Source organism: Prunus avium, chromosome 5 (assembly GCF_965620075.1).
Source record: "Prunus avium chromosome 5, drPruAviu1.hap1.1, whole genome shotgun sequence".
Lineage (NCBI taxonomy): Eukaryota > Viridiplantae > Streptophyta > Magnoliopsida > Rosales > Rosaceae > Prunus > Prunus avium.
The window spans coordinates 23,408,274-23,434,662 of record NC_142288.1 but is presented as its reverse complement, the minus strand read 5'-3'; the positions used below and the strand labels follow the sequence as shown (position 1 = coordinate 23,434,662).

The 26,389-nt window shown below is 37.2% G+C and overlaps 5 protein-coding genes and 1 pseudogene across 8 annotated transcripts; 2 read left to right on the top strand and 4 right to left on the bottom strand.

Moving 5' to 3' along the window:
• Positions 1–2,375: 2,375 nt before the first annotated feature.
• LOC110771724 (protein NLP6-like) lies at positions 2,376–5,477 on the bottom strand (annotated as a pseudogene). The gene is made up of 4 exons (XR_015836082.1): positions 5,106–5,477; positions 3,750–4,321; positions 3,510–3,557; positions 2,376–3,379 (listed from the first exon to the last, which is right to left on the bottom strand). The product of XR_015836082.1 is annotated as a protein NLP6-like (transcript).
• Positions 5,478–9,961: 4,484 nt separating this feature from the next.
• LOC110771726 (kish-A-like protein) lies at positions 9,962–11,608 on the bottom strand. Its single transcript, XM_021976071.2, has 4 exons — positions 11,393–11,608; positions 11,184–11,290; positions 10,423–10,457; positions 9,962–10,311 (listed from the first exon to the last, which is right to left on the bottom strand). Exons 1-4 carry the CDS (start codon positions 11,591–11,593, stop codon positions 10,244–10,246), a joined length of 411 nt encoding a protein of 136 aa, XP_021831763.2. The 5' UTR covers positions 11,594–11,608; the 3' UTR covers positions 9,962–10,243.
• A 22-nt stretch (positions 11,609–11,630) lies between these two features.
• LOC110771730 (uncharacterized) lies at positions 11,631–16,413 on the top strand. The gene is made up of 14 exons (XM_088253151.1): positions 11,631–11,862; positions 11,961–12,180; positions 12,287–12,334; positions 12,414–12,488; positions 12,745–12,842; positions 13,022–13,265; positions 13,418–13,515; positions 13,683–13,926; positions 14,423–14,520; positions 14,721–14,856; positions 14,940–15,062; positions 15,285–15,524; positions 15,623–15,684; positions 16,113–16,413. Exons 1-14 carry the CDS (start codon positions 11,758–11,760, stop codon positions 16,287–16,289), a joined length of 1,968 nt encoding a protein of 655 aa, XP_088109277.1. The 5' UTR covers positions 11,631–11,757; the 3' UTR covers positions 16,290–16,413.
• A 188-nt stretch (positions 16,414–16,601) lies between these two features.
• Positions 16,602–18,687, bottom strand: LOC110771731 (protein ABIL2-like). Of its 3 annotated transcripts, none has more exons than XM_021976081.2 (10): positions 18,494–18,687; positions 18,147–18,238; positions 17,987–18,069; positions 17,756–17,906; positions 17,582–17,685; positions 17,396–17,496; positions 17,246–17,282; positions 17,065–17,141; positions 16,862–16,962; positions 16,602–16,778 (listed from the first exon to the last, which is right to left on the bottom strand). In XM_021976081.2, the coding sequence occupies exons 1-10, from the start codon at positions 18,528–18,530 to the stop codon at positions 16,602–16,604; spliced, it is 960 nt and encodes a 319-aa protein (XP_021831773.1). In that variant the 5' UTR covers positions 18,531–18,687. The 3 variants fall into 3 exon arrangements, with proteins under 3 accessions (XP_021831773.1, XP_021831774.1, XP_021831775.1); XM_021976082.2 differs by having other exon boundaries at positions 17,396–17,470; positions 17,586–17,685; positions 18,494–18,681; XM_021976083.2 differs by having other exon boundaries at positions 18,364–18,498.
• A 944-nt stretch (positions 18,688–19,631) lies between these two features.
• Positions 19,632–22,310, bottom strand: RPN12A (regulatory particle non-ATPase 12A). Its single transcript, XM_021976084.2, has 6 exons — positions 22,093–22,310; positions 21,605–21,683; positions 21,166–21,268; positions 20,718–20,981; positions 20,338–20,449; positions 19,632–19,985 (listed from the first exon to the last, which is right to left on the bottom strand). The coding sequence occupies exons 1-6, from the start codon at positions 22,195–22,197 to the stop codon at positions 19,845–19,847; spliced, it is 804 nt and encodes a 267-aa protein (XP_021831776.1). The 5' UTR covers positions 22,198–22,310; the 3' UTR covers positions 19,632–19,844.
• Positions 22,311–22,443: 133 nt separating this feature from the next.
• On the top strand, positions 22,444–24,914 carry LOC110771734 (Translation elongation factor EF1B/ribosomal protein S6 family protein). Its single transcript, XM_021976085.2, has 2 exons — positions 22,444–22,898; positions 24,537–24,914. The coding sequence occupies exons 1-2, from the start codon at positions 22,527–22,529 to the stop codon at positions 24,774–24,776; spliced, it is 612 nt and encodes a 203-aa protein (XP_021831777.1). The 5' UTR covers positions 22,444–22,526; the 3' UTR covers positions 24,777–24,914.
• Positions 24,915–26,389: the final 1,475 nt, after the last annotated feature.

The window sequence follows — 26,389 nt, the reverse complement described above, 5'->3', positions numbered from 1 at the left end:
TCATTGTCAAGAGCAAAAAGGTTTTGGTTCAATTGGGACAGTCTAGTGAGCCATGATGGAGCCCTACAATGACAAGAGGTTTGACCGATGAGTTATCACTGGCAAGACGCATAATCGCTTGAGCCTACAATGACAATATCTATGGGAATCAATATAGCAGATAATTTTATATAATTATTCACAATTTGGTAAGACATAACATTATAATAAATTGTTTGAGAAAATTATTTTCAGGAAAAAGAAGTTGAACAGTCAAATATGGCAGTCACAACATAGACATCATGGATTTCAAGCTTTGGGCACATTATTATTTCCTGAAAATTAAAAATTTGTGTGCATTTCTTTGAACTATTCACCTTAGCAGGAATATTGTCATAGACATTGATAATCCCATCATAAAATATTTTCTGAAGTCCTGTTGGATTGATCATCACATCTGTGTATGACACACACAACAAAAATTGAAGAGGACTAACTTCAAAAGGGAAACTAATGTTATAACACAAGAAAATAATTAGGGTAACGATTTTGGCACTCCTAGTTTAGCTTATAGAAATTCAATTTAATTCCTTTTAAAGACTCTCGGTGGACGTTCTAGAAGCATAAACGGAGAGTGTCAACATCGCTACCCAAACATAATAAGCATATATAATGACGAATGTAAGGAAAACATACCGCAATCAAGGAAGCAACTGTTGCTCTATCAAAGATAGCCGGTGTCCTGGGAAATTATTACTACCAAGAAATTTAGGTGGTAATAAAGGGCGAGGTGATGAATGCCTTTTGATAATTTCTGATTCAAATTCAGCTTCCATGCTGGTTTTAGCCACGTTATTTTGACTTCTTGTAAGAAGATACTTTCTGAATAACCAAACACTTTGAGACATATATTATTCTCTCCATCCATTGATCTTAAGCTGATGTCTCTTTGCTGGTCATCTGGGGTCCTTATAACTTTTTCAAAACCAGAACTATTTTATTTTCGTCTTCTCCATACAGTTCTTGGTCTGTTTTCATGAAGAAGTCCTTTGGTATAATTGGAGTGTTACAAGCCATGATATATATATATGCTGCTCTCTCCCAACTTATTCCCAAGAAGTGAACAGAAGTCTTCAAACATATGTATATATATATATACACACTTGAGAAAGAAAAACAAAATTGTTGAACATCGAACCCATATAAAGGAAATGAAAATTTTATATATATATATAGCCAAATCCCCATCATCCCATGACTAGCACAAAACTGAAATGGTATACAAGAAACCCCTCAAATATTACTCTGTGTCGAGGACAAAGATTGGTTGTTTGAAACAGAACAGGTTCAAGGTGACTTAACCTGCATGGTGTTCATTGACAGTTTTGCAGCATCCACAGGGACGTAAGTCCCTGCCAATATCTTTGTTAGTAGAGGAGTCAGGGGTACTGCCCCAAGAGTTGTGCATACCGTCATTACAATAGACAGAGGAACATCCCCTTGAGCAATTAAGGTCACCTGAAAGGCTATTTTATAAAAAGCATTGAATGGAGTTGAACAAATGGGCTAGGCGGGCGCTAGGCGGGCTAGGCGGTCTAGGCGGGCGCTGGAGAGAGAGAGAGAGAGAGACGAGGATGACGATGGCGCTATGAGGCGAGAGAGATAGAAACGAGGATGACGATGGAGTTATGTTTAGGGTTTAGAAAAGGGCCGCGCGGCTATACTATTTATAAAAAATAAAAAATAATAAAAAAGACCATAGTAAAGCCGTTCGGCTATACTGTTTTTATAAAAAAATCCCGAGTCTATTTGTTTAAAAAAAGGAACGCATAGCGCCCAATCAAGAGGGTATAGCCGCCCGGCTATACTAGTTTTTTATAATAATAAAAACCGAAGTATAGCCCTGCGGCTATATATAAAATCTAGTGCATTAAACATGAAAAATACATACGTACTTGTAAAATACGAGTATTAAACATGGAAATGCTAAATTTTTTATACGGCCAATAACTTTGGAAAAATAAAAACTCAAAAGGGTACAATAGAGACTCGTGTAAAGGCCTAATAGTAATGGAAAATGCTCTAAGCTATCGATAAACAAGCATATCATTATTGGAAATCAGTACTGTAGTATAAGCATATTATTCTTAGAAATCTATTTTCATGCGTGTGATTGTTTGTTCTTTTACGTAAGTTTGGCTTTTGCATATGAATTGTTGTGGAGGATCATGATGTCTTTTCTTTTGTAAATTGACAACATCATGATGTTGTAATGGGTAATTTATACGACTACAAAACAAAATTGTTGCTGTAATATCAGAGTGCTTGCTATTGTTGATCTTTAAGATCTATGCATGCATTGTGATTTGATATGTTGGAAATTTGGTGCTCATGTATTGATCAAATTACACTGGTATTAGGCTGCTGCAATTCAGTTGGAAATTAGGGGTGGGGATCGGAGAAATGCATATATGCAGATGGATGGGGAACCATGGAAGCAGCCAATGCACGAGGAGTATTCAACACTAGCTAGTTGAAAAAATGAGCCATCTTGCTGCGGTTGTTCCCTGTTGTCATTATTCTCTGGACAAGAAATATTGTTTTCTCCACCCTCATCAACAGCATTGCTCCCATCATTTGCAGGATCAAAGTCCACCATTAACTGTGGCTTTGATGAATCTAGCTGCACCATCTCTTCTCCATTAGGTAAGGCGGGCCCTGGTGGTGTTTCCGTGGAACAGGGTATACGTATACATTCAAGTCTTGAGTCAAGTCCCTTGTTTGTAGAAGCTTGAACCATTTCGACAAGCCCTTCCTCTTCAAGTATAATTCCAGAAGCAACCTTGAGACTCTGGAAATGATTCTTTATTATTGCCAATAAGGAGCCCAACAAAGTCTGTTGTTCATAACTGTCTGTGATGCTCGGGGGAAGAAAAAATTCTAGAATGTAATCATCATTTCCAGTATGAGTGCTCTGTAAGCAGATTGCAAAACAGCTGGTTAACTTAAACATGCGTGCATAGTGTACTAAAGGGTAGTCAGTTTTGCAGAACTGGGTAATGTCTCTGCAGAAGCATGCGTTACGGGACAAAAAAGCCCTCCCAGCAACCCCTTGACCCTTTTGTAAATGATGCTCAACACAGGCCTCTCGAAAATGCCACATAGGAGCATCGACAATGTAGAATGCCGCATCAGTTGTGGACATGCAGACCTGTTCCATGCAACTACCATCAAAGCAAGTACAGCTCTTCTTCAGGCCACCACCATAAGCCAAAACATTGCGATGCATACAAGGAACCCAGGTCTGAGCAAGCGGTAATTTGTGAGTTTCACATACCACTGTCAGTATCTCCAAGATTTCAGTCAATGCAGTTTGGCGACCTTCATTGCATATTTGAATCTGGTTACAAGAAGTGCCAAGCATATATCTGTGAGAATGGAGGAGGAGAAAATGATAGAAGAAATCCATATATACTTCCTTGCGTTCCAAAAGAATACCAAATTAGGCACACATTGTTATTGCAGCTCACCTGCATGCTTGTATGATCCAATATATCTGAACTTTTCAGACTTACTGCCTGCAGGAGAAATGAAAATTTTTCACTGACAAACCTCTTCATGTTTGAAGCTCACTCATATAACCGTATTAGTATTCAAATGAAAACAAAAGCCATCAATTTAAAAAATAAGTACACTAAGCTTGTTTAAATAAGAGCATGACACAATATGTAATACTAATATATGCTCAGAAAATAAAATAATAAACCAACCTCAAGTGCTTTGCAAACTTTATCAACCTCAGAAGCATAGCTGATCTTCGGAGAAGTCATTATGAGCCCAAGAACACCAACACAGGACCGTCCAGAGGGTTCAAACACGGGCAAAGCTAAGGTTCCCTGAACATTGTAATGCTGAGCATGACCAAGCCGTGGATACTCTTTGATGGAGTAGTACTGAACATTTGGGGTCCATTCTGGCAATTTTTGCTGGAAAACACGGCCAGGGAGCCCAACCATTCCATCACTCTCTCCATCCACAGAAAACATATACATCAGAGAAGCCATCCTATACTGATGAAGTCCATTAGTATGAGGATCAAGAACAAAGGGTTGCCCTGAAGTTGAGAGCACATACCGACCCCCATTCTTCACCAGTGCCCAAAACTGAGCTAGAACATGTTGGTCAGTCAATTCCTTGAGCTGTCTCAGAGCTTGAGTGATCTTCTCTTTAATTAAGCAATAAGCATTAGGATTCTCAACAGGTTACAGTACCAAAAAGGGGGATGTAAGCATTCTTCTGTCCTCATTCTCTCTTGGTATTTCCCTTCCCGGATCAGGAATACCTGCATTTTTGTGACATTATATGAGAGAAAACTCAAATGAGTGAACCTCCTGACTGCTACTCAACAACTGCAAAATGCTAACTGAAGCAATATGTTAAGCCAACGAAATGTGTTTTCAATTCCTAGGAATTTCAGGCCAAAAAGACAGAAGTTTCCATAAACTTTTTATTTTTTAGATGGTTGACTTCAAATTCTAAGAATATTCAGACCAGATAGAATTAAACAAAGATTAATGAACAAGGAGAACTCATTTCAGAGGAACCAAGGTCTCTGAATTCAATTGCTGGCCCAGCAGGAATGTAAAAATGCAACCTTTTCAGTATAACAGGGTATAGTCCCTTCAGTTGCAGAGAATTGAGAAACGAGTAAAGGAAACACTTTTTGACCCATAGCTATTTTGTTGTTTAATTCTGAGAGTACAATTTTATTGCTCAATACCAAATAAATGTTTAAAGTCAGTAAAAAAAATCTATTTATATAAATAAATAAAAAATTAAAGGACACGACCGCCTAGGCCGATTTTTCGAACACTGCCCAGGAAAGCATTTGTTCAGCTGAGTTCTATGATTATCACAGTGAACATACAAACTTCTAAAACATTTCTGATTCAGAAAAACCAAATGCAATGGTAAGACAGAGAAAACTGATCGACCCAGAAAAGTAAAAAACAAAAGAACACAACCCAATATGAAAAACTCACAGGAACTGAATTGAGGACGGTCAGAAAGAGCTTGATCAACTTGTCCAGCGAACTTATCATCATTATCAGCATCACCACCCTATAAAGGAGGGGACGTGGGGTTAGAAGGAAAGTGAATCGGATCCAACGGCCAAAAAGCATCAAACTCCATGAGCGCAGCTTCTCTGTCGTCCACTGTGTTCTTTGACTTTGGCGGAATGGCTTGAGTTTGGCTTTCCTCTTCTGACTCGACCATTTTCTGGGAAAGCAGTGATTTTTCTTTCGTTTTCCGGGAAAGTTGTCTCTCCAGGAAGAACGATTTTGAGAGGAAGAGGAGGACTCAGTAATGGTAATAACCTGCAGGGTCGGTGTGATTCCATGGAATCCATTAGTTGTTTTTTAAGTGTTTTTACAACTTGCAGTTGAGACCAGAGAGTGAGTATAGTGGATAAAGTATTCAGGGGGATAATCATCTGTTGCAATCAACTGCCAAATAAGTCTACTACAACTTGGAACTTGTTTGTTCTCTTCTTTTATTCTTTATTTTTACTGCTTACTTAGGTGCGATGGGCAGTAATATGGCGTGACATGTGTGGAATTATGAATTCATTAGAGTAGTCTGGCTATAGTTTAGACGTCCATTATTTATTAAAAATGAATTGCTAATATATCATTTATAATGTGTCGATATTATCATTTATAATGTGTCGATAATATATCATTCTATGAGAGAATCTTTCTTGCAATCTAGGATATATTGCTTTGTGTTTAAAGCAATTGTCACATAACATGGTCACATGATATGGGTTGTGGACAAAGAAATATACTCCTTGTGAGAGCATCCACAATGGGCTCCGTAAACCACCTCCTTAACTAAAATTTAGGGAGGAATTGAAAAAACCCACCTCCAATCATGCTCCCTATTCAGCTCCTAAAATAGGGAGACCTTTAGGAGCTTATAAATCTGAGGAGAGAGAAAGGATTCCTAGTAACTCCCTATAATTAAATGCTTCTTTATTTAATATTATTTTAAGCATTTATTTAAAGCCAACTATTTTTTATTGTTGCTTTTGTGTCTACACTTTATTCAAAATTTGAATTAAAAAACATTAAAAAAAATTATGACTCTTTAAACTAGGGAGTATGGTTGGAGTTGAAATTTTATAGAGAGCTCCTAAAATAGCTTTCTAGTGTTTTTTAGCTACATTTTAACTAAAAATTAGAGAGCATGATTGTGCATGCTCTGAGACATCAAATTCTCTCATAAACCTATATTGTAACACACGTATAATTTTAGAGTTTATAACACAAGAGTAGTAATGAGTATGCATGCATTTCTTTAATTTTACAAATATTATAATTTAAGTGATCTTATAGCGACATATAACATATGCCACATGATATTACAGTAACACATAATAATATGCAAGAGAAGAAAATGGAAAGCAAAAAGTAAGTGCGGATAGCCTATGAGGCAATTTGAAAATGGTAGAGTTTGTATAGGAAAAATACACCATTCAAATTTTCTTGTCACCTTCTAGAATCAAATTGAAAGATTATGACGTTTTATAAATTACTCTTAGTATTACTCAATGAGTAAAGCCACAACTGTAGAGTTTGTATAGGAAAAATACACTTTCATTTACTCCCACATTGGAAGGGAGTTGTTTCCTTTCATGGTTTATAACCACCAACACTTCAGAAATACTAAATAGGGTATGGGCCTAGTGGAGACAAAGTTGAGCCTCATCTTGGTTTGGACTTGGATATATATTTGGGTAATAAATAAAAGTATATAATTGTCAAAAGATGGGCATTGGGCCTTTTGGTCCATGTTGATTTAATTAATATTTCTTTTTAGTAACTATTGGATGAAGAGGTATCAGACCTATCAAACTGTGGACAAACTCCTATCGAACTACAAGCACAAGGGTAGAGGAGAAATATTGTCTAAAGGACACTGCAACTTTGCAGGACTCTATCATCTATCCAAGTCAGTACTGTGTAATTTATTCATTCCATTGTTGTATTGATTTGATTATATATATAAAATATATTTCGTCTTGTTTTATTATGTTATTTGGTTATATTCTGATTGTTTGTCATTAACAACAATCCTTTAAACTAGTCTATTATTTTTGTGAAACGATCTTATTTTTCTTCATATAGAACCAACTTAATCTCATGAAAAGCCGAATGATGTAAGAATCGAGTTATCTTTGAAGTCAGAATTTTTTTTTTTTAGGATATAGCCGGGCGGCTATACTATTTTGACACGTGACAATAGGCGGGTCCTGTTTTTGTTTATAAAAACTAGTATAGCCGTTCGGCTATATACGGGTATTTCCATTTTAAAAAATAGTACAGCCGTGCGGCTATACTCGGTTTTTTTATTTTTCCATTTAAACTAAACTATTTAAAGCGTATAGCCGCACGGCTATACGGTTAAAATTTCTATTTATAGTTAACTTCATAAATTACATTACTTGATAAATAGTAATTAATTTTTAAAATTTTTTTTCTTTACTAAAATATTTAGGGTTAATTTCAGTTTGGTACCGTGAAGTTGTACTCTTAAGGCATTTTTGTCCCCATGTTTTCAATTTTAACAATGATGTACCTCCACATTTAAAATTTGTTGCAATGTGGTTCTACCGTTAGAAGATCCGTTAAGTGATGACGTGTAATTTATTCGGTCCCATTTTTTTGCTTATGTGTAATAAAATATTAATTAAAAAATTAAAAATAAAATCTCTCCTCAACCCTCTTGATTTAATTAATATTTCTTTTTAGTAACTGTTGGATGAAGAGGTATCAGACCTCTATATATTAACTGTGGGCAAACTCCTCTACAAGCACTAGGGTAGAGGAGAAATATTATCTAAAGGACACTGCAACTCTGCACGACTCTATAATCTATCCAAGTCAGTACTCTGTAATTTATTCATTCCATTGTTGTATTGATTCGATTATATATATATAATATATTTCATCTAGTTTTATTATGTTATTTGGTTATATTCTGATTGTTTGTCATCAACAACAATCCTTTAAACTAGTCTATTATTTTTATGAAACAATCTTATTTTTCTTCATATAGAACCAACTTCATCTCATGAAAGGGCGAATGATGTAAGAATCGAGTTATCTTTGAAGTCAGGAAATTTAAAAAAGAAACAAAAACAAAAAAATGGTATAGCCGAGCGGCAGTACTAGTTTTATTTGTATTTCTCCGTACAGCCAAGGCCATACCCTTTAAATAATGTATTTAAATAGTATAGCCGGGCGGCTATACTACTTTGACATGTGAGCACCTAGGCGATAGGCGGGTTCTCTTTTTGTTTTTAAAAAAAATAGTATAGCCGTCCGGCTATACCCGGGTTTTGCTATTTAAAAAAAGGTACAGCTATACCCGGGTTTATAAGGAAAAAATTATTTAAGGGATCCGTCAATATATATATATATATATATATATATATTCAAAACAACATAAATTTTATTCAAAATGATTATAGTTTTTGTTTTTGGATCAAGAAAATGAACTGAGCAACGTAGGAAGAACCACAATTATTTTTATTTTCAGGGGATATTGGTCACATATTAAAAACCCTTTTATGAGTTTGAATAGAAGACAAGTGCTTGAGTGTTTCGCATAAAAAATGTAAGCTGATGAGGTTGTAAACTAGTCCAACTCTACTTAACAAACTATAAAAACCCCTACGAGAGCAACATGTAGAAGCACAATTGACAGGGAGAGAGAGAATAATATCATTGATCAATATGAGGATTTCAATCTCCATTGTGTTGCTTTTTCTGAGCTCAGCATTGTTATTCAATGTAGGGTTTGGGAGGCATAACCCTCCCTATGTCACCCAATTCCTTATTGATCGTGCTGCACATGCACATCCAAAGGTAGTCTCACATGCGCCACATCCAAAGGCAGTCTCACGACTTTGGTTCTACTTTGGGCAGCCTTTGACGCCACCGCCACCACCCTTACCGGCTGCCACAAAACAGCCGCCGCCACCACAAGTTCCGGCACCGGCAACATGGAAGCCACCAACTCAAGAAGATTATGAAAAATGTTGGTCATCACTAACTGACATAGACAGATTAGTGGGAGACCTCATATCTGCACTTTTAACTGGCGATTATAGTCGCATTGGACCAGATTATTGCGCTGCCATCGATGGAATTGATCAGAATTGTTTTGGCGTGATGTTAGACCAGTTCAACAATAGATATTATGTTCCTGCCGTTAGACAAAGTTGCGCTGATCAACGCTCTCCACCCAAGGCGCCTTCCAAAGCTTAATTAGTTATTTGAATGAGTAGATCGTATAGATCATCTAGCTAGGTTTTTTTAATAGTTCTTTTATGTTTTAGGTAGGTTTTAAGGTTTTGTTCCAGGTGGATTTTTGTTTTTGTTTGCTTGATTTAGTCACATGTTTACCGCTTGCTCAATTTGCAATGACAAAATACTTATCTGGTGGTTAGTTATAACCTTTTTTTTTCTTCGGGGTGTATAGTTTTTTAGTTTTTGTTTTTTGAGTAGAAGCGATTGGGAAAAGAGAGTATGAGCTATAAAACTATTCATTGAGTGCCTAGGGTTTCGAACCTCTATCCATATGGTTTCGAACGACTGAGCTATAAACGTATAACAGAAACAAAATAAATAATTCATAATTCAAACGAGTTCTTATTCGCCCAGGCCAATGAGTTGAAGATGCCATAAGAAAAATAAATTCCCAATAGATATAGAAAAAAATTATCAAAAGAATGTATGTTATATTCATATTTTCCCACTATAACAAAAGAAAACACAGTATTTAAGGTCGTTCGATCCCTCCATATGCGAGGTATGAAAGTATTAACACCAAAACCCTAACACCCTAGTAACCAGTTTGACAAACTCTCTGGTACTAGCCAATTCAAATTAGGAGTTGAACAGAGAGAGGCAAAGAAATAAGAAGCTGAATTTCCATTCATTCATGATGTGGAGATAGAAATAACTGTAACACTATCTATATACAAATCAACATGCAAGTTATACAAGTTTGTGTCGCAAAATTAAACCACCAATTAGATGTTCAAATCATTTAAACCAGAAACCTAATATGTAAAATTCATTAGCATCGCAATTCCTACGAGGTCATGAACAAGAACCAATACATGTGTTAGGCCAAAAAAGAGACATTAACAAAGACCTGCAGCAGCTTCCTGGAGCACAAAAGCAACCTGGGCCTAGAAAAATAAGATTGAAATTCCCATTGTAAAGCATCCAGCAGCAACCCAAGGACTCAAGCGTTCACCTGTTCCAAGTGGCAACAAAGTCATCCACCACACCCATGAACTAGGTAATTCCAACTACTCTAGCAGCAACATGATAGATAATAAGTCAAAAGAAAATCGTAGTAACCTACCTATTCTTGCTGCCTTCCAAAAAAATCCCCGGAACCTGCCAGCACCAGACATGGAATCAGAACATTGACCCAAAAAAAAGGCATGGAATCAGATCAGAGCTAGAACTTGAATTTTGACATATCATACAAAGGCATGGAAGCATGAAGGAAAGTATGACACAAACATCACCGAACGGAAGAAAATAATCAGTAAATCAAGTAGAAGAAAAGCAAGTATCCTACGGAGAGAACTCTTATAGCGTAAGCAGGACGACAGAATGCATAAAGAATACTACACTGCACGTGAAAATCAGAGTCCAAATAGCAATCATCTAGTATGTGTGTGTGTGGGCGTGTGAACAACCATTGCCTTTCAAACAAGCCAGGAAGAAGACATATCCAGTTGGAAAAATTGCTACCCTTTTGTGTTTAAGCAATCTTTACTGCGAAGCAATGCTTAAACCAAGCAGAAGGGCTGAATTACAGATTTCAATGAAGTATTTTAGCCTCACCTAACAATGTGCGTAGGCAGTGATCATATATTGCAAACTTACAAGTTACAATTAGGGTAATAGTTTCCAAGCCTGGACATTGTTATATAGGTTTTGCAAACAACATCATTCAGGACTTTTATCAAACATATTCCGATCAAAGCAGTACCCATTCACATAAACAAAAGCACTTATTGTAAAGTTCAATGCAATTAATGGAAAACAAATATTAACAAACAACCCATTAAAGTAAGTAATTGTAATTAGAGAAGACATGGAACTGTGACTGACCCAGTTTTCTGCTCGAGGACGGCCGGGAACTGCATCTTCAAGAACGTGCACGTGCAAATCACGAGCAGCACCACCGTCAAAAACGAATTGAAATTGAAAAGCGCCGACTGCATCCAAAGAAGTGCAAATCAAAACCCTAATTTTTAATATAAACACCCAATTTCGATCAAATTTGAAATAAGTCAATAACAAAATTCACTGATTCTGACCATGTTCGAAGTCTGGGTCTTTGAATTCGTACAGATCCACGAGAAAGATTGGGAGATCTGAGCAAAAAAACTGAAGATTCGAACAGAGCTTTGCGCTTGCAAAATATACAAGCTGAAAGCAGTGCTTTTTAAACGACACGTCGTTTGTATGGCGGTCGAATAAGCCAGCGTGGCGGTTATTAAAATTACTGAAAGACTCATGAATTTGGTTAAAATTACGAAGTTGAGCACCGCCAATTCGAAAATTTTCGAGGGTAGCCCCCCGCCATAAGAAACCAAATGCTCTTTTGGTGAAGATTTCGATCATTTTCTGGAATCTTCGTCGCCCTCCTCCTCAGAGACTGAGAGTGAGTGAGAAGACGGCAATGACGGAAGTGAAGCGGTGGAGCGTCACCTACACCAAGCACATGAAGCAGAAGCGCAAGGTTTACCAGGACGGTTTCTTAGAGCTCAACACCTCCACTAATAAGGTATTTAATTCACAAATTTTCAAATAAATCCCAAAATTACTTCAATTTTTTCTTTCAATTCATAGTTTTGTGCTTAAATTTTTTATTCTAATGCACAGGTGTTGCTGTACGACGATTGTGAGAAGCTCTTGGAGTGCAGGCTCTTGAAGAAAGACGAAGAAGTTAGCTCAGGCGAAACACTCACATTCAATGCTTTTCTTGTTGACGTGAACGAAGCTGATTCAGCCGAAGGAGATCGCAAACCTGTACCTGGTTTCAATTCTCAAGCAAAAGATATGAAATTCAATGAGAAACGCGCAAAGCCGTTTGTGAATACAAGTTCAGTTTCTACTGTTATTATCTCAATAAATTTTGTTCAATTCCATAGCATTGTATATTTTTTGCTTCCTTGCTTTTGAGATCACCAATTTTGAGATTCTTACAGGGAATAAGCCGCAGCCAAATTCGAGCCCGTCGCAAAAGATAATTAGAGGTTAGTCTGCCTCCCATTATAATCTCCTTTCACATGTGAAAATTTTTAATTTATTTTATTTTTATGTTTCACATTTCAGAGTTCAAGAATAGGGAACAGCACAAGTATGGTGCAGCACAAAGTAGTCCAGAAACGATGAAAACTAGCAAGACAGGTTTGTTAGTTATCAGTAGCTCTATTTATGTAAAAGCAATTTTAACTCTAAAATGTTGAAGCATAGCAGAATTTTATGATTTCTGTACTGCAATATATTACAAGTCCCTTTAATTGGGAGTTGTTGCTTCACATTTGGCATGTGTTAGTTTCATTATAGTATCATGGTTTCTCTGGGACTCACTGTGTTCTGTTCTTTATATTCCCCACTTCCTTCCTTTTATAATTGTTTTCACGGTCTACCATTTACAATCCAGAATGGCAGGTTCTATACACCACACAACTAACTCAAAAGGCCAAGAAGTATCATGATGGTTTCTTACAACTTGCAATTTCTGGGTCTTATGGAAAGCAGGTTGACTTATCCTACTACCCATCTGTTCTTATTTGCAATCTCAAGTTTTCCTATAAATCCTTAGGCCACTCCTCACTTATGGAAGTACAAATCCTTTGTCGAGTCGTGTGTGTAATTGCACACAAATTTACCTAAGGGAAAATTGACTCTCAGGCTTTACCTTTTCTCTCTCTGTACAGATAATACTGTTGGATGAAAGCAGGAATCACTTAGATAGCAGGTTCCTTAAGAAAGATGAAGTCCTAGCATCCGGTGAATCAATAGGATTTAGTGCTCATTTAGTTGAAATTGGAGAATGTGAAGGAGATAATAAACCCGGGAAAAATTTGCATTTCAAAGAAAATAAACGTAATGTTGTTAGAGAGGCAGGAGTAAAGCATGAACAAAGTAATGGTGTTATCACTGATAAAGGTGCTGAGAAAGGTTCGTAAGGGAATGGTATTTTCTTGTTCCAGATTTAATTTTTGTATCTCTGATTGCAACTGTTTACATATTTTCTTCATTTATCTTATCTGTCCCCCCGCCCCCAATGATCGGGTCCAAGGTTGACAACTTTTTTCCTTTCTCTAACTTAGAATGGAAGGTCCTGTACACTACACAATTAACCCAAAAGGCCAAGAAGTACCATGATGGTTTCTTAAAACTAGCAATGTGTGGCTCCCAAAGGAGGCAGGTAATATATTAAGAAACTTTAGATGTTTTCAGTGTTATCATCTTGTTCCCACACCTAACAATGTATGATCTAACTGATTGTAAAATTTGTTCTTTTTTCCCTTCTTATTGTTGGTTTCACTTTCTACGAAATTTGATGATTACTGTTCCATCTTTTGTTCTGCACAGGCCCTGCTGTTTGATGCGACTAGGAAACTCATAGATAGCAAGTTCCTCAAAAAAGATGAAGATATAAGATCTGGTGAATCATTTACATTTGATGCTCATTTGGTTGACATTGGAGAACCTGAAGGAAACCATGAAGCTTCGGTAGATTTGAAATTTCGAGGAAAAGACGATTGCTATGTCCAGGAAACAAGGAAATTAGGTGGTGGAGATGACTGTGTTATAGTCAATAATTTTGAAGTAAAAGGTTAGTGTGACATATATTCGCTTTTGTTTGGCTTTTGTTTTTGTTGTTGTTTACATTTTCATGGTTTTTATGCAATGGATCCTTCTATCTATTTCTATAAATGATGTACAGGTTTCCACCTTTCATGTAATCCCTTATTTTAAATCTTAAATGTAATGGAATAAATCTTAAATGTTGTTTTATTCTTAATAACCAAAAGCAGAGTCTTCAAGGAAAAGGCAACGGTTTTGATGTTCTTCATAGTTTGAATCAGTGTTCACCTTTAAATTTGGAAATTAAGTTAACAAGTTGAGATCATATAGTTGAAGGGATCAAATTTACATTATAGTTGAAGGGATCAAATTTACATTATTCTGGGACCATTTGGATACGTTTTACAGAATTGGAGGATGGAAATTGCATGATATACACTTTGCACATAAACACTACCCTTAGTTCTGTCTGTGAGAGTTATCCTTCTAAGATTCCTATTGCACTTATATTCTCTAAAATGCAGAGTGGCATGCTCTTTACACCACTCAGATTACTCAAAAGGCCAAGAAGTACCATGGTGGCATTCTCAGACTTGACTTTTCTGGTTCTTACCGTAAGAAGGTTGTTTACATTTATCTCGAGCTCCCTGTAATTGGTGTTGCTTTCCTATCTATGAGCTATTTCTACTGTACATGATGTGTCACATGATGCCCATCTATGCCTTGCATGAAATCCTATAAGCCTTTAGAGCTGCATCACTTTTGTGGGATACTGAATTCAAAACTAGCTTCTGACATTTTGAGTCATTGTATGTATGTCAGGTTAGTTTACTTAGTGAAGATAAAACCATGCTGAGCAGTAAGTATATCAGTTTGTCAGAAGATATAAGAACAGGATGTATGTTTGAGCTGCCAAAATATTTGGTGGAGGTTGGTAGACTATATACAAGTTCTGGAGGTATGGTTCTGTTATAATATGCTAACTTAGACATTGATGCTTGCTGAGGTCTTGACTATGTCTGCGGCATTTTTGGCCTGAAGGTGAAGGAAAACCTCACAACAAAGATTATTTCAGGAAAGCTTCAGAGTCAAATCTTAGCATCTCTAGTGTAGAGGAAACTAAATCAAGCAGGGCAGTCCATACAAACAAGCCTTTACGTGATGGTGAGTCTAGGATTACTTGGTGAATCAATTAGAATAATTTATTGAATTTGAAGTATTTTCTTCTCCTTTTGTAATTTATTGTTTGTTGTATTTATTTTCTGCTTTTCATTTTTTGGCGCCTGAGGTAGGCGTGCCACGTGGGAGCTTTGATCTGTCTATCTTGAGTAATTTCCTTTACATCTTACTGCATTGCTGATTCTTTATCTGTTTCCATATCTGCAGCCAATCAGATTTTGTCCATTCTCCAAAGACCTATGGCTCAGGAGAGGATAGTTTCAGGCCATGCTAATAACAGCACAGCAAGACCAATTGCCTCCACTAAGGAGTCTCAAGTTTCAGATGCTATAATAGTGAATTTCCCTGAAGATGGTCGACCATCACAACCACATAGATCAGTTGAAAGAATAGAGCAAAGTGAAAATATGGACACTGGAAACCCCCCTGATCCTATGTCTTTCAAAGGCAAGTTTTATCAGAACTGTTTAAACTTGCATCACCTTTTACTGTTATATTTTCTGAAATTAATTATGTGGCAATTCAATATGAATTGGAATATGCAGCAATATCCAGTGGTAGTGGCAGTCAAGTAGCTGATGGAATCGACATGAGAAACTCCGACCAGGTCTAGACTGTTCCCCACACCACAGTATCTATTGCCAAATTTCCTTTTTCTGCTTGTACTATTCAAATTTGGGTTGTCTGCCTCTTTCATATTGAGATCCTTGTTAGCCAACAAATTAAAGGGGAAATAATTAAAATTATTGTATTGCATAAACAACCAGTGTAAATCCTGCATAAACGAAGAAGTTTGGGATATAGTTAGTTGAACCCAATCCATGGAGGACTTATATCATTCAAGTATATGTGGAATCCCACTATGGCACACGATCTTCATTCAATGTTTGAAATTTATGCAGACAATACATGGTTGATAGCTCTCTTTTATCTATTTCTTTTATTGCTTTTACCATGGATTTCACTCCTATAGCACCCATCGTTGAACTTTGTAGTTTTGACATGATATATCGTGTTTGCAATTGTCTCAAGCAGTTTTGTCCAGGACATGTGAAAGCTGACACCAGACGGCATGACACAGCATATACTTCCGACAAATCGAATTTGAGTTCTTGTGTTTCTCATGATGCTGCGGATGAGAAAAGGAGTAGTTCTGAGGAGCCTACTTGTGAGCAAATCGAAGAATGCCCTAGTTTTGATCTTGGATTTTAAACAACACCTGGCACTTTGCTTTGTATATGTTGTGTGATAGCTTTTAGTGAGTCCTTGTTTAGTGAGAGTTAGGAATCTAATGTTCTGTATGGCCTGTGCTTCAATGTTGTGGCTTTGATGATTTTATTCACTCTTTTACTCTTAGCAGATGGTCAAAAATGAGAAACAAACGAGACGTAGATGCAACCAAAGAAGTTGAACACTTAAAACTTATGAATGATTTAGAATTTTGGTAGCAAAGAGCAACACAGGCATGAAAGTGTAAACTGAAATTCTGATAGGCTTCGTGATACCTCTTTCTGTTTTGTTCTCTCAATTCTCATCCAAATATTTGTACAATGTGGCATCCTTTCTAGACTTGCGCATGCTAAGCAAGGCCTTAAACAAATGTTTATTTTTGCTTGAGTGCTGATCAGTGTCTTTGGTCCTGTCTCTTTCAGCATGAAGAGACAATGAAATTGATCTCCTGGTTCGGGGCTCCGACATGTACTGAAAATATAATCCAATATATTTTCTAAATCTCAAGTATTTGATTATTCAAAAAACTAGAGCTGAAACTTGCAAGTGCTTACCCGCTGTTTGACAGTAGAAGAAGAGTTCATAGTGCTTGATCTCTTAACAAGAGAGCCACAACGGGGAAGTGGAAACCGATGCGGTGAGACCGTTCTTTTCTCTGATTTTATGGGGAAAAAATTGAGGAAAATTGCATTAAAGATGTTGTATAGCTAACAGAAGCTTAGCAACATATTAAATGGAATAAACATTTTATACAAACCATGTTTGGCTGAAATTCTTGTGAACTGAAATGCTCCAGGTGAAGATTGCGCAGGGTGTGATGCAGAAGGCTCTTTACTGCATCAGAAATAAAGCACACAGGCTTGGTGAAAAAAGTTCAGACTCAGAATAAGTTTGGCCATTATGTTGAAAAAAAAAAGGTGTTCACAGATAACATTTACCTGACAATTGTTGGAGCAATCTCCCTCATTGTTTTTGCTTCAGCAAAATATTCGCATAAACAAATTATTAGATTTTCCCCAGTAATTTAACAATTAAAATGAAAATTACAAAATATTGAAGGATGAAATTGTTTATGATGAAATGAATACCTGTAATCTCATACAAATCCTCTTCAGCACTTTGTCTCAATGCAGACTGGCCAACAGTATCCACGGCTACTCCCACTGAGCACCAAAGTACCAACATAAAACTATATTTTTAATCAAGCAAAAAGTTCAAAGGGTAGGCACCCCAAAAAAAAAAAAAAAAATCAAAGTTTCATGATGAGAACATACTTGCCTGGAAAGATGTATCTCCTGTGGTGCTTGGGAAACTTTAAGGCTAAAGAATTTTGGAAGACACCCCCTTGAGTGACGAAATCTTGGCACGTCCTTAGTCGCTAGAAATTCCGGAAAAAAAAAAAGTTTAGACAGGGTTGAATTAACAGAGGAAAAATGTTCAGCTCCAACCTGTTCAATGCAAGACAACCTAAGCCCAGTTTGTGAGACTTGAGTGACATTTTCATCCAAAAATCCATTGACCTTATAGGCCATTGAACCCAAGTGATCCACAGTATTGACAACTGCTTTGAGGACATAATCCTTCAAGGTCTCCATCACTCTACCAGTGCAAAACATAGAAACAACAATCAGAATTAGCAAATGCCATAATTCATTTTGGTCCTCTGTGCTGTAACTCACAATTGTTTTTGGTCCTCTTTGCTGTAAGACATTTCGAAATATTCGGCTGCTGAGTACAACTGTTTCCTCAGATTCTTCAGTTCCTGAATTAGCAAATGCCATAAAATGAGTTTGGAAAACTTCATGGACAAGACTAACATGGAAGAGAGGTGAAACATACATTCAGATTCTCTGAAAAGCGCACCCTCTGCTGCATGAAGAGTTCATCATCATGGTGGGAAGCTTTTTTTGGGACAGACTGCATTTTGCCACCTGCAGAAAACACAAACTTCTGATATCAGTCACAGAGCTGAAAGCAAAGACATGCTAATCTGAGATCATTTTGAACCAGAGAAACCATGATTCTGTGCTGAAAGCAATACAAATATTTGGCTTACTTGAGTCAGAAAATCAGAAACCAGCACAACAAGACAGTATGGTTACTTTCCTTTTACTATAAATTCCCGGAAAGAAAGCAAACAAGAAATAGCAGATAAAAACTAGTGAGATGGCAAAGAGCACAGTCACCTGGGTGCTCAGGAAAAATCAACTGGCCTTCATTCATGGAATATTTATGTCTTTTGTTGACAAGAAACTGTCAGCATAAGGAATAGAAGATACTGACTTTTCCACTCAGAAAAGTGAGAATGAGAGAATGCTGTTACTGGATTTATTAAGAAAGTGACAACATCAATCAGAACTAAATATCATTTTTTCTATTCTTGAAAGCAAAACATCAAACAGTTGAGTCACTAATCATTTTTGCTACACTGCTTATTATGAGTTCCTTTGCAAAGAGGAAAAAGCCTACCAATAAGTCCATCAAAACAAGCCACTTGTCAGCCATGTGGTGGTTTGATTGTTTTCAAACCTGGGACCCCCAAAGTTGATGGGAGGAAGATGAATCTTTACTTTGATCCCAACTTACATAAGTGATGGTGTTTGCTAGCTTGGCTGCAGAAAAAAATCATTTAATCCAGTGGTTCTATATCTTATGATGTCTTGCCTTAAGAGCCAACTACTTCACCCTCTGATTAATTATGAATGGCAAGTTGGTAACCACTTAATTTAGTTGTTTATTATTACTGCAAGTCTGCAAACTATAGGACCAGAAGCTGAAGCTGAACATAGTTGATCCAATTTTCTTATAAAGTGATGGATCATGGAAAATCAAAGTCAAGAAATTGCATTTATTTTGGTACAAAGAAAGGTTGAATGTAGCAGCAGGGCATCCATGTCAAAACGCTACCGGAAAATGCCAACAAGATATTTTTTAATCGTACGTCAGTGGGGGATTTGACATTAGACATTGGATTTATATGGCATTAAAAATGAGACTGATGGGCACATATAAACCACTATTAATCAACTTGCATTAGCTTTGTCTTTTAGATCATAGGGTCGAGAGTGTTACCGACAATGCTAAAAATGCTATACTAATGAGGAAAAGGTTGTTTACCAAAAAAGAAGGAAAAAGTTTCTTTGTAGCTTTTAAATCAACTATACAATGTTGTTCATCCATATATCACCCGGAAGGGTCGATTGACAATGCATCAACAGGTAAGAGTCACACACTCGATGCATAGATGGCTGGGAAAATGGCCCAAGCACTGCTCTTGAGCTTTCTCTATTTCTCTTTCCATCACATAAACAGAACCATTTCAAGTAATCAAAAGTACCAACCATCTGATTAATGAAAACGCGAAGAACATAAATGCTGAAAAATATTGCCACCAGTGTGGTCAAACTAAAGTACAATAGTAGACAAATTTTTAATCTTCGCACTAAATTGAGAAGAAAATTTTGAAGGTGAAAAGTATGAGCAACAGATGTTAGGTGTCGTGATAACAACACAAACAACCACAATGCGGCAGTATTTTTAAACAATCCGCTCCAACTCTCTCGCATAGCTGAGAGTTTGGTTGATGAGCTGTAGAGAAGGTATCTCCTTGCAAGGCGCAGTCTCCTTTGCCTTCTGGAAATAGACAGCGTCATTCTTTACTTCCCACTCAGGATGATCCTGTATTCAAGGATCAGAGTTAAAAATTTGTAGAACCAACAGAGAAAGTAAATCGTATTTCTAATGCTGGTGTAAGAAAGTTGAGCGTATTCCCCTTGTTCAAATATCCGTATGCTCAATGAGCAGGAGGCTCATCGTATTTTTCACTCAATCGAAATCATTGGAAACTTCTACATGTGCATGGTGCCTTACCCACCCATGATTTTGCAAGGGTATGCATAATCATTTTATGCCAGACAGTAATAAGCATTACATGTGATTGCAAAAACAGAAGATTGATCCCTCTGAAGCAGTACAGTCAACTTGAATAATATATGAAAAAAGGAAAAATACATGTTATAGTGAACGTTACCTCCTCCACATATGCCAAAAGGTCACGGTCAGAAGGGAACAGCAACATCTGACATGCATCCTTAATGGAGAGATAATCATATGCCTTCTCGCTGCATCCAGCTATCTCATCTCTAAAATTGACAGAACAAATCAACCAAAAAGCCCATTAAGGCATACAATTCGTAAATAGATGCAAACATATTATTTAAATAGCTAAGCTACACAATAACAGGAAGACGATGGGCTCTAATCGTTCACATATACCTAGGAGCCACAGATAATAAATTGAACTGCATTGATGCAGAACTCCAAAATTCTAGCCTTTACATTTTCTTTTCGCATGTTTGTATAACTTTTGCAACTATTCAAATATAACCATATAGAAGCAAAACAAAGTACCTGACTGTTTTTGCCAGGAGATCCATAAAATAAACATAAGTCTCATGTGGCACCGTCTGCCTAGCACTCAAAACACGGTTGTAAGCCCCCTCCATGAAAGATTGCTCCAGCTCCACAGCATGCTTAATGCAAGGGTTCTCCAAAGCAGCGGATGAAAGCAGTTCCAGTTCAGTGTGGAACTCAGCAATTCTATTCTGGACAAGGAGTCTTAACAGGTTGAGACCTAAAATTGGGTACTCTTGAGGGGATGGCGGAAGACGGTCACTGCTCCAAAAGAAATGTAAATTCATTAACAATCAAACACTTATTTTTCTTTTAAAAAAGACTGAATAAATATAAAATAAACAAAGTCAAAACTGCATAGGGAGAAAGAGTCAACAGAAGTTCAGCAACATCAAACGTGAGAAAATAAAACTTCATAGGTAGCTTAATGGGGTTGATAAATTACCGAGCATCTGTGTAATAGGACTTCAACTGAAAGAAATCCCTTTCAAATGCATCCTGATCCTCAATCTTCACACTAAGAACAACAGCATGCTCATATATATCCCCTGAAAGTTTTCAAACATGAGAATAAAAAGGTCAGCAAGGCAGTAGTTGGAAGGTGACCACACCAATGAACAATCTTAAACTAGCACACATTTTTGCTACAATGTAATTACGCAGCACAATGAAGTATAAAAGCATATCTCCTTCTTACAACAAGACTTGAAACTATGCTTTACCCCTTCCCTTCCACACCCCAATGCCACTTGAGCAGCTCATGGGAAACTATAAAGCAGTGTTTGTTTTTCCTTGTGTATTTGTCATGCTATTTACACAAAGAATTTGGGAACTAAACCAACAGAAAAGTAAGAAGCAACATGTTTGGGTAAAGAATGCTCTACTTGCTAATGTTAATTCACGAATCGCATTAGGAGTGTCTTCGAACAAGGGCGGTAGGCTTCTGAATTCAGTCAGCTTGACCTGAAAAACAACAACGAATACAACTCAGCCCACATACAACAACAGAATTCCATATGTCTTACAAAACCAACAAATAACTTAAAAATTCCTCCAAACGAGCATTTCACTAACTATCAGCTTAAAAACCGAGACTGGTAGCTCTACAACACGTTACACGAAATCAGGAAATTTTGAAACTTTAATTCACCAAATCCATAATGTAATTAAAAGGTAACTAGCAAAAGAAAGAAGCAAAACGATGCACCCAACACTCTGATTGACCCAAAAACCTAATCACATCGCGGCAATATACAAAGAATCATACTTTAAGTAGACAAACAATAGAATAAGAGTTACTAAATCATGTGCAGGAGCAGCTGACAATCTCAAATTTGGCAGAAAATTAGGGTTTTGGAGATTGGTACGTTACCTTGAGCTGGGAGAGGAAATTGGAGCAGGTATCGAAATCGTTCCGCACAAATGCCGCTTTGAACCGCTCGAAGAGCTGCGCCACCTCTGTCAGCTTCGGATCCATATCTCGTCTTCCTGTGCTTGCTTGCTTGCTTGCCTCCTCTTCTTCGTCTTCTTCCTCTGAGTGGTTTTGCTTTTCGCTTGCCTTGAGCTTTTATCACTCTTTGCTTCCTCTACAAGAAGAAATTGTATTTTATGGGGCTTTCATTCTGGGTTGGGCTTGGTCTTGGGCCTTAAGGCCCATCACTAATATACTAAGTGTCGTAAAATAGAACATAAAGTACGACGAGTCGTTAAGACTCAATTGTCCTACTGCTCCGTCCCCTTATCAATATCCACTCAGCGAGCCACTGACCCAGAAGCTTTCTTCTGCTCAAAACAGAGCTTCAAACAATGGCTTCCACTTCTTCACTCATTTCAACTCTAGTCACTCCTTCGAATTTCCAGTTTTGCCCCAAAGCAATTTCCCAAATTCCATCTCTACCCCAGACCATCTCATTCACTCATTTCAACCGAACCAGACCGGGTATCGGTTCGGGCCTGACCGCCAAAGTCCAGTCACTGGAGTTCTCGGGCTCGTTTTTCGAGGGAGGGTTCCAGTCAGAGGATGATCCGACTTCACCACCCGGGTCGGGTTTAACCGCAGTGGAGGAGAAGGAGGAGCCACCGTGCCCACCGGGGCTCCGACAGTACGAGACTATGGCGGTTCTCAGGCCAGACATGTCGGAGGATGAAAGACTTACTCTTACCCAAAAGTACGAGGAGGTAAACGGATTTTCTATATTTGGGTGAAGTAAAGTTGATTACTTTGGTTCTTAAGATAGGTGGGGTTTATCTATCTGTTTCAATTTTGCTTTGTAATGTGTTTGGTGGCTGAGAAAAAAATGGTGGGAAAGTGAGGAATGTGTTAAATTGAGGTTATTTGAAGACCAATTAACAAAAATGAAATTTTGAATTGAATTGAATGGCTCTACATAATGCATAGTGCATGCCCATAACTATTTAGGCATAGCACAAAGCTAGATTGGCCTTAAGTTGGTGCAATGTAGTTAGTCCTATTGCCAAAGTGAAGCTGCTTAACTAGTCTCTCTTTATGTCCATTGGAAGAGAAACTAGTGTGTAATAAGAGTTGAAGGTTTGTGATGGCAGAGAGTACTTGAATTTTGATGCACTAAATGCTGAAGGAGTTCGGACACTCCATGGATGTTTAACTCTGAAAAGCTTACTTTCCTGTGCGGGATGCTTTTCTTTGTTAGAGCTCTATTTTTCAAGACATTACTTTGCTAATGGAAATTGAATCCTCAAACTGCAGCTGGGCTCATCGGTTGATTTAAATTCCAGACTTAAAGAGTACCTTTTCTCCTGAAACTGTGTTTAGGTACCAGTTGTATTTAGTGAGAAGCTGTCATGTCAGACAGCTCAATTTTTGTGTTAGCAGATATGCCACTTATTGATTTACCCTATACATCCTGTCTTGTTGGAGATATAAGTTTACCCAATACATCCACTTGCTCGATCACATCTTAAAATAGTGGCAAACCAGCACTATCTATCATGATATCAAAGTGGGAGATCCTGAATCTGAATTTGTACACCTTCAACCTCCCAATTTATGTTGATTCTACGTGTTGGAATCTCTAGTGATAGGGGGAGGCAGAGGGCCACACATGAGAGGGAGTAGTGGTAAACTAAAGGCATTTTATCATTGTATCATATTAGTTTGTTGTCTGTTATTGTTTTCCATGCTTGGATGTGCAATAACTACTTCTCCTTTATTATACGATAGAATAAATCTATTGTATGGGATGGGAATCTAGTAGAGTGATGATGATCATGGAGCAATCGATTACAGCGAGAATGGGAAAAACTACACAAGCCTGCTCTTATTAAGACCCTATTTTCTTAATTTTTTAAATGATGTGGCCTTGAACAGTAGGACATTGTTGGGCAAAACTGATTAGATTATGACTGTATTTGGACCAAAAGCTTGGAAAAGCTCAGTGGAAATTGTATCATTCTCACGGGTCACCCAATAATCCCTTAATTGTCAAAAAATGCCAGATTTTTATGTTGTTTGACTTGTCATGCCTTATTTCACCCTCTAGTTTCTATCTACGCTTTTCATGCCATATTTTTAGCCATGAACATCTGGAGAACTAGGATGCGGACTTCCTGCTGGTTTTATCATGACATAATTGAAGTTTCATAGTGCATGGATAGCGTATAAGCTTTTTGACATAAATGTACACATCCGATGGCTCCATGATTTTATTTACTGTTTAAGAAGAACTTATCGGAAATATGATGAGGTTTGGCATATGCAATTTACTTAGAGCAGCCTGATATTCCATGCTGAGGATACAACGCCTTTTGTCTTTTTTACTGATGGCCTGTAATTTGCAGTTGCTTATAGCCGGGGGCGGCATGTATGTGGAGGTCTTCAACAGAGGGGTCATTCCACTAGCCTATGGCATCCAGAAGAAAAACAAAGCTGGGGAGTCTAACACTTACTTGGATGGTATCTACCTACTCTTTACCTACTTCACAAAACCTGAGTCTCTTGAAGTTCTTGAAGCGAATCTGAAAGCTGATGATAATGTCATCCGATCAATGAGCTTCAAAATAAGGAAGAGGAAGTACTAATTTAGTTTTGAATGTACAATGTAATTTCACATGTTTCGAATCTTCCATCCTTTCCTTCTTGTTGAGATTCAGGTCATTCAGTTTGTTTTGTAACATAATTGGATTAATGACCGAAGCAAAAATATGCAGTTGCTAGAATTTACTTGCAATGGTATGACCACACCTTTTAATGACCAACTATAAACATCAAGTTATATGAATATGAAAATGCATTTTCAACATGAACTCATTTGGTGACTCGACTTGGATTGTAATGGAATTCAAGCCGGTCTTTATGTCGACTCACCAAACATTGTCATGAATGCCAAAACAAGAAAGCATTATCAACACGCTGAATCTCCGCTTTCTTTGTACATTAGAACTTCTGAAATCATACAAATCATACAAATCTAACACTAAAATCATAAAAAAGTTGAATGAGATGCTGAAATCATAAAAATCTAACACTAGAACTTCTGCAATCAATAGAATATATGTATGAGTGATGTCCTAGGTTCATCTCATTGCTCGAAAGGTCTTTTCTTTTCAAGACAGCAGACTGCACGATCGCAAAGGTGGGAGTTTGCTTTTTGACAAAAATTGAACAAAATTCATATTTAATTGTCTTATTTTATGTTTTTCTATAGTTTTGGCTATAATCCCCTCCTTGGATTAGCACTAATTAACACATCATGCCTTTAATCATGAGAGCTATGGTGTGTCAGCATGATGACACAGCCAAAAGCCGCCGCTTAATAGTAGCTAGATTGGAGTCATTCTTTTCATTTGTACATGCAGATTCCACAGGCTGCTAAAAAATTACTGAGATGTAAAGCAGGAGCACTTTACTCAGTAAAAACAAATGCGTGAAGTAGGAAATGGGCCAGACCAAAAATTTTAGAAAGGGCTTTTTTTAATAGCTAGAGAATCTGATTGTGCTGCAGAAAGAGATATGATCTTCAACCCACTTTGTGAGAGAGAGCTTTCTTCATGATCCACCAACGGCACTGAAATCTCCCCAACTCAATTAAGGGTCACCCCCAACCCAAATTGCATCCTAGAAAAGCATAAAAGAGGACAAGTTGAACCAATAAATAACATAAAATAAATGTGAAATACATTAAAGAAATATATAGCAGAAAAGTGGAGAACTGCGAAAAAGTTGTTCTGAAATCATGTAGACCAAGATTCTTTTATATAAAAAAAAATTCATTTCTTTTTGGTCATGCTTGCATAAGTGGTGAGTTAAAGAATGATTTGGGTCTTTGTACATGAGAATATGGATGCTTTGCACTTTACTTCACGTCTTCAATTTCTCACTGCACAGATAGCTACTAACCTACTCTGAGCAGCTGTAAAAAATTCAGTCATTCAAATCTCTACCTGAAGCCATCTTTGCCTTCTGCATGTTAATAACCCAAAATAAGAAAACAACAATGTTTTTTTAATTTATTTTTAGGATTTATATTTTTCTCTTCAAGTTTTTATTTGCTTCTTTCACAGTTTATCTCCCGGGGTCCTGAAGAGTGCTCTCGTAGACTCTGATTATTTTTCCTTATTTCAAACTTCCATTTCTTAAAAAAAAACAAAACAAAACTCTCTCTCTCTCTCTCTCCAATTTTTGTTGTCTCTTC

Excerpts from the sequence above, each read along its gene's own strand:
- LOC110771730 (XM_088253151.1), top strand. The coding sequence starts at position 11,758 with ATGACGGAAGTGAAGCGGTGGAGCGTCACCTACACCAAGCACATGAAG. Across the intron at positions 12,181-12,286 it reads AAAGCCGTTTGTGAATACAA|GGAATAAGCCGCAGCCAAAT; the intron begins GTTCAGTTTCTA and ends AGATTCTTACAG. Across the intron at positions 12,843-13,021 it reads CTGGGTCTTATGGAAAGCAG|ATAATACTGTTGGATGAAAG; the intron begins GTTGACTTATCC and ends CTCTCTGTACAG.
- LOC110771731 (XM_021976081.2), bottom strand. The coding sequence starts at position 18,530 with ATGAATGAAGGCCAGTTGATTTTTCCTGAGCACCCAG. Across the intron at positions 18,239-18,493 it reads GATTTTTCCTGAGCACCCAG|GTGGCAAAATGCAGTCTGTC; the intron begins GTGACTGTGCTC and ends TGTTTTCTGCAG. Across the intron at positions 18,070-18,146 it reads GCTTTTCAGAGAATCTGAAT|GAACTGAAGAATCTGAGGAA; the intron begins GTATGTTTCACC and ends TTGCTAATTCAG.
- RPN12A (XM_021976084.2), bottom strand. The coding sequence starts at position 22,197 with ATGGATCCGAAGCTGACAGAGGTGGCGCAGCTCTTCGAGCGGTTCAAA. Across the intron at positions 20,450-20,717 it reads CTCCTGGCAAAAACAGTCAG|AGATGAGATAGCTGGATGCA; the intron begins GTACTTTGTTTT and ends TGTCAATTTTAG. Across the intron at positions 19,986-20,337 it reads TTTTGGCATATGTGGAGGAG|GATCATCCTGAGTGGGAAGT; the intron begins GTAACGTTCACT and ends CCTTGAATACAG.
- LOC110771734 (XM_021976085.2), top strand. The coding sequence starts at position 22,527 with ATGGCTTCCACTTCTTCACTCATTTCAACTCTAGTCACTCCTTCGAAT. Across the intron at positions 22,899-24,536 it reads TTACCCAAAAGTACGAGGAG|TTGCTTATAGCCGGGGGCGG; the intron begins GTAAACGGATTT and ends TGTAATTTGCAG.
- LOC110771726 (XM_021976071.2), bottom strand. The coding sequence starts at position 11,593 with ATGAGTCTTTCAGTAATTTTAATAACCGCCACGCTGGCTTATTCGACC. Across the intron at positions 11,291-11,392 it reads AGACCCAGACTTCGAACATG|TCGGCGCTTTTCAATTTCAA; the intron begins GTCAGAATCAGT and ends CTTTGGATGCAG. Across the intron at positions 10,458-11,183 it reads GTCCTCGAGCAGAAAACTGG|GTTCCGGGGATTTTTTTGGA; the intron begins GTCAGTCACAGT and ends TGGTGCTGGCAG.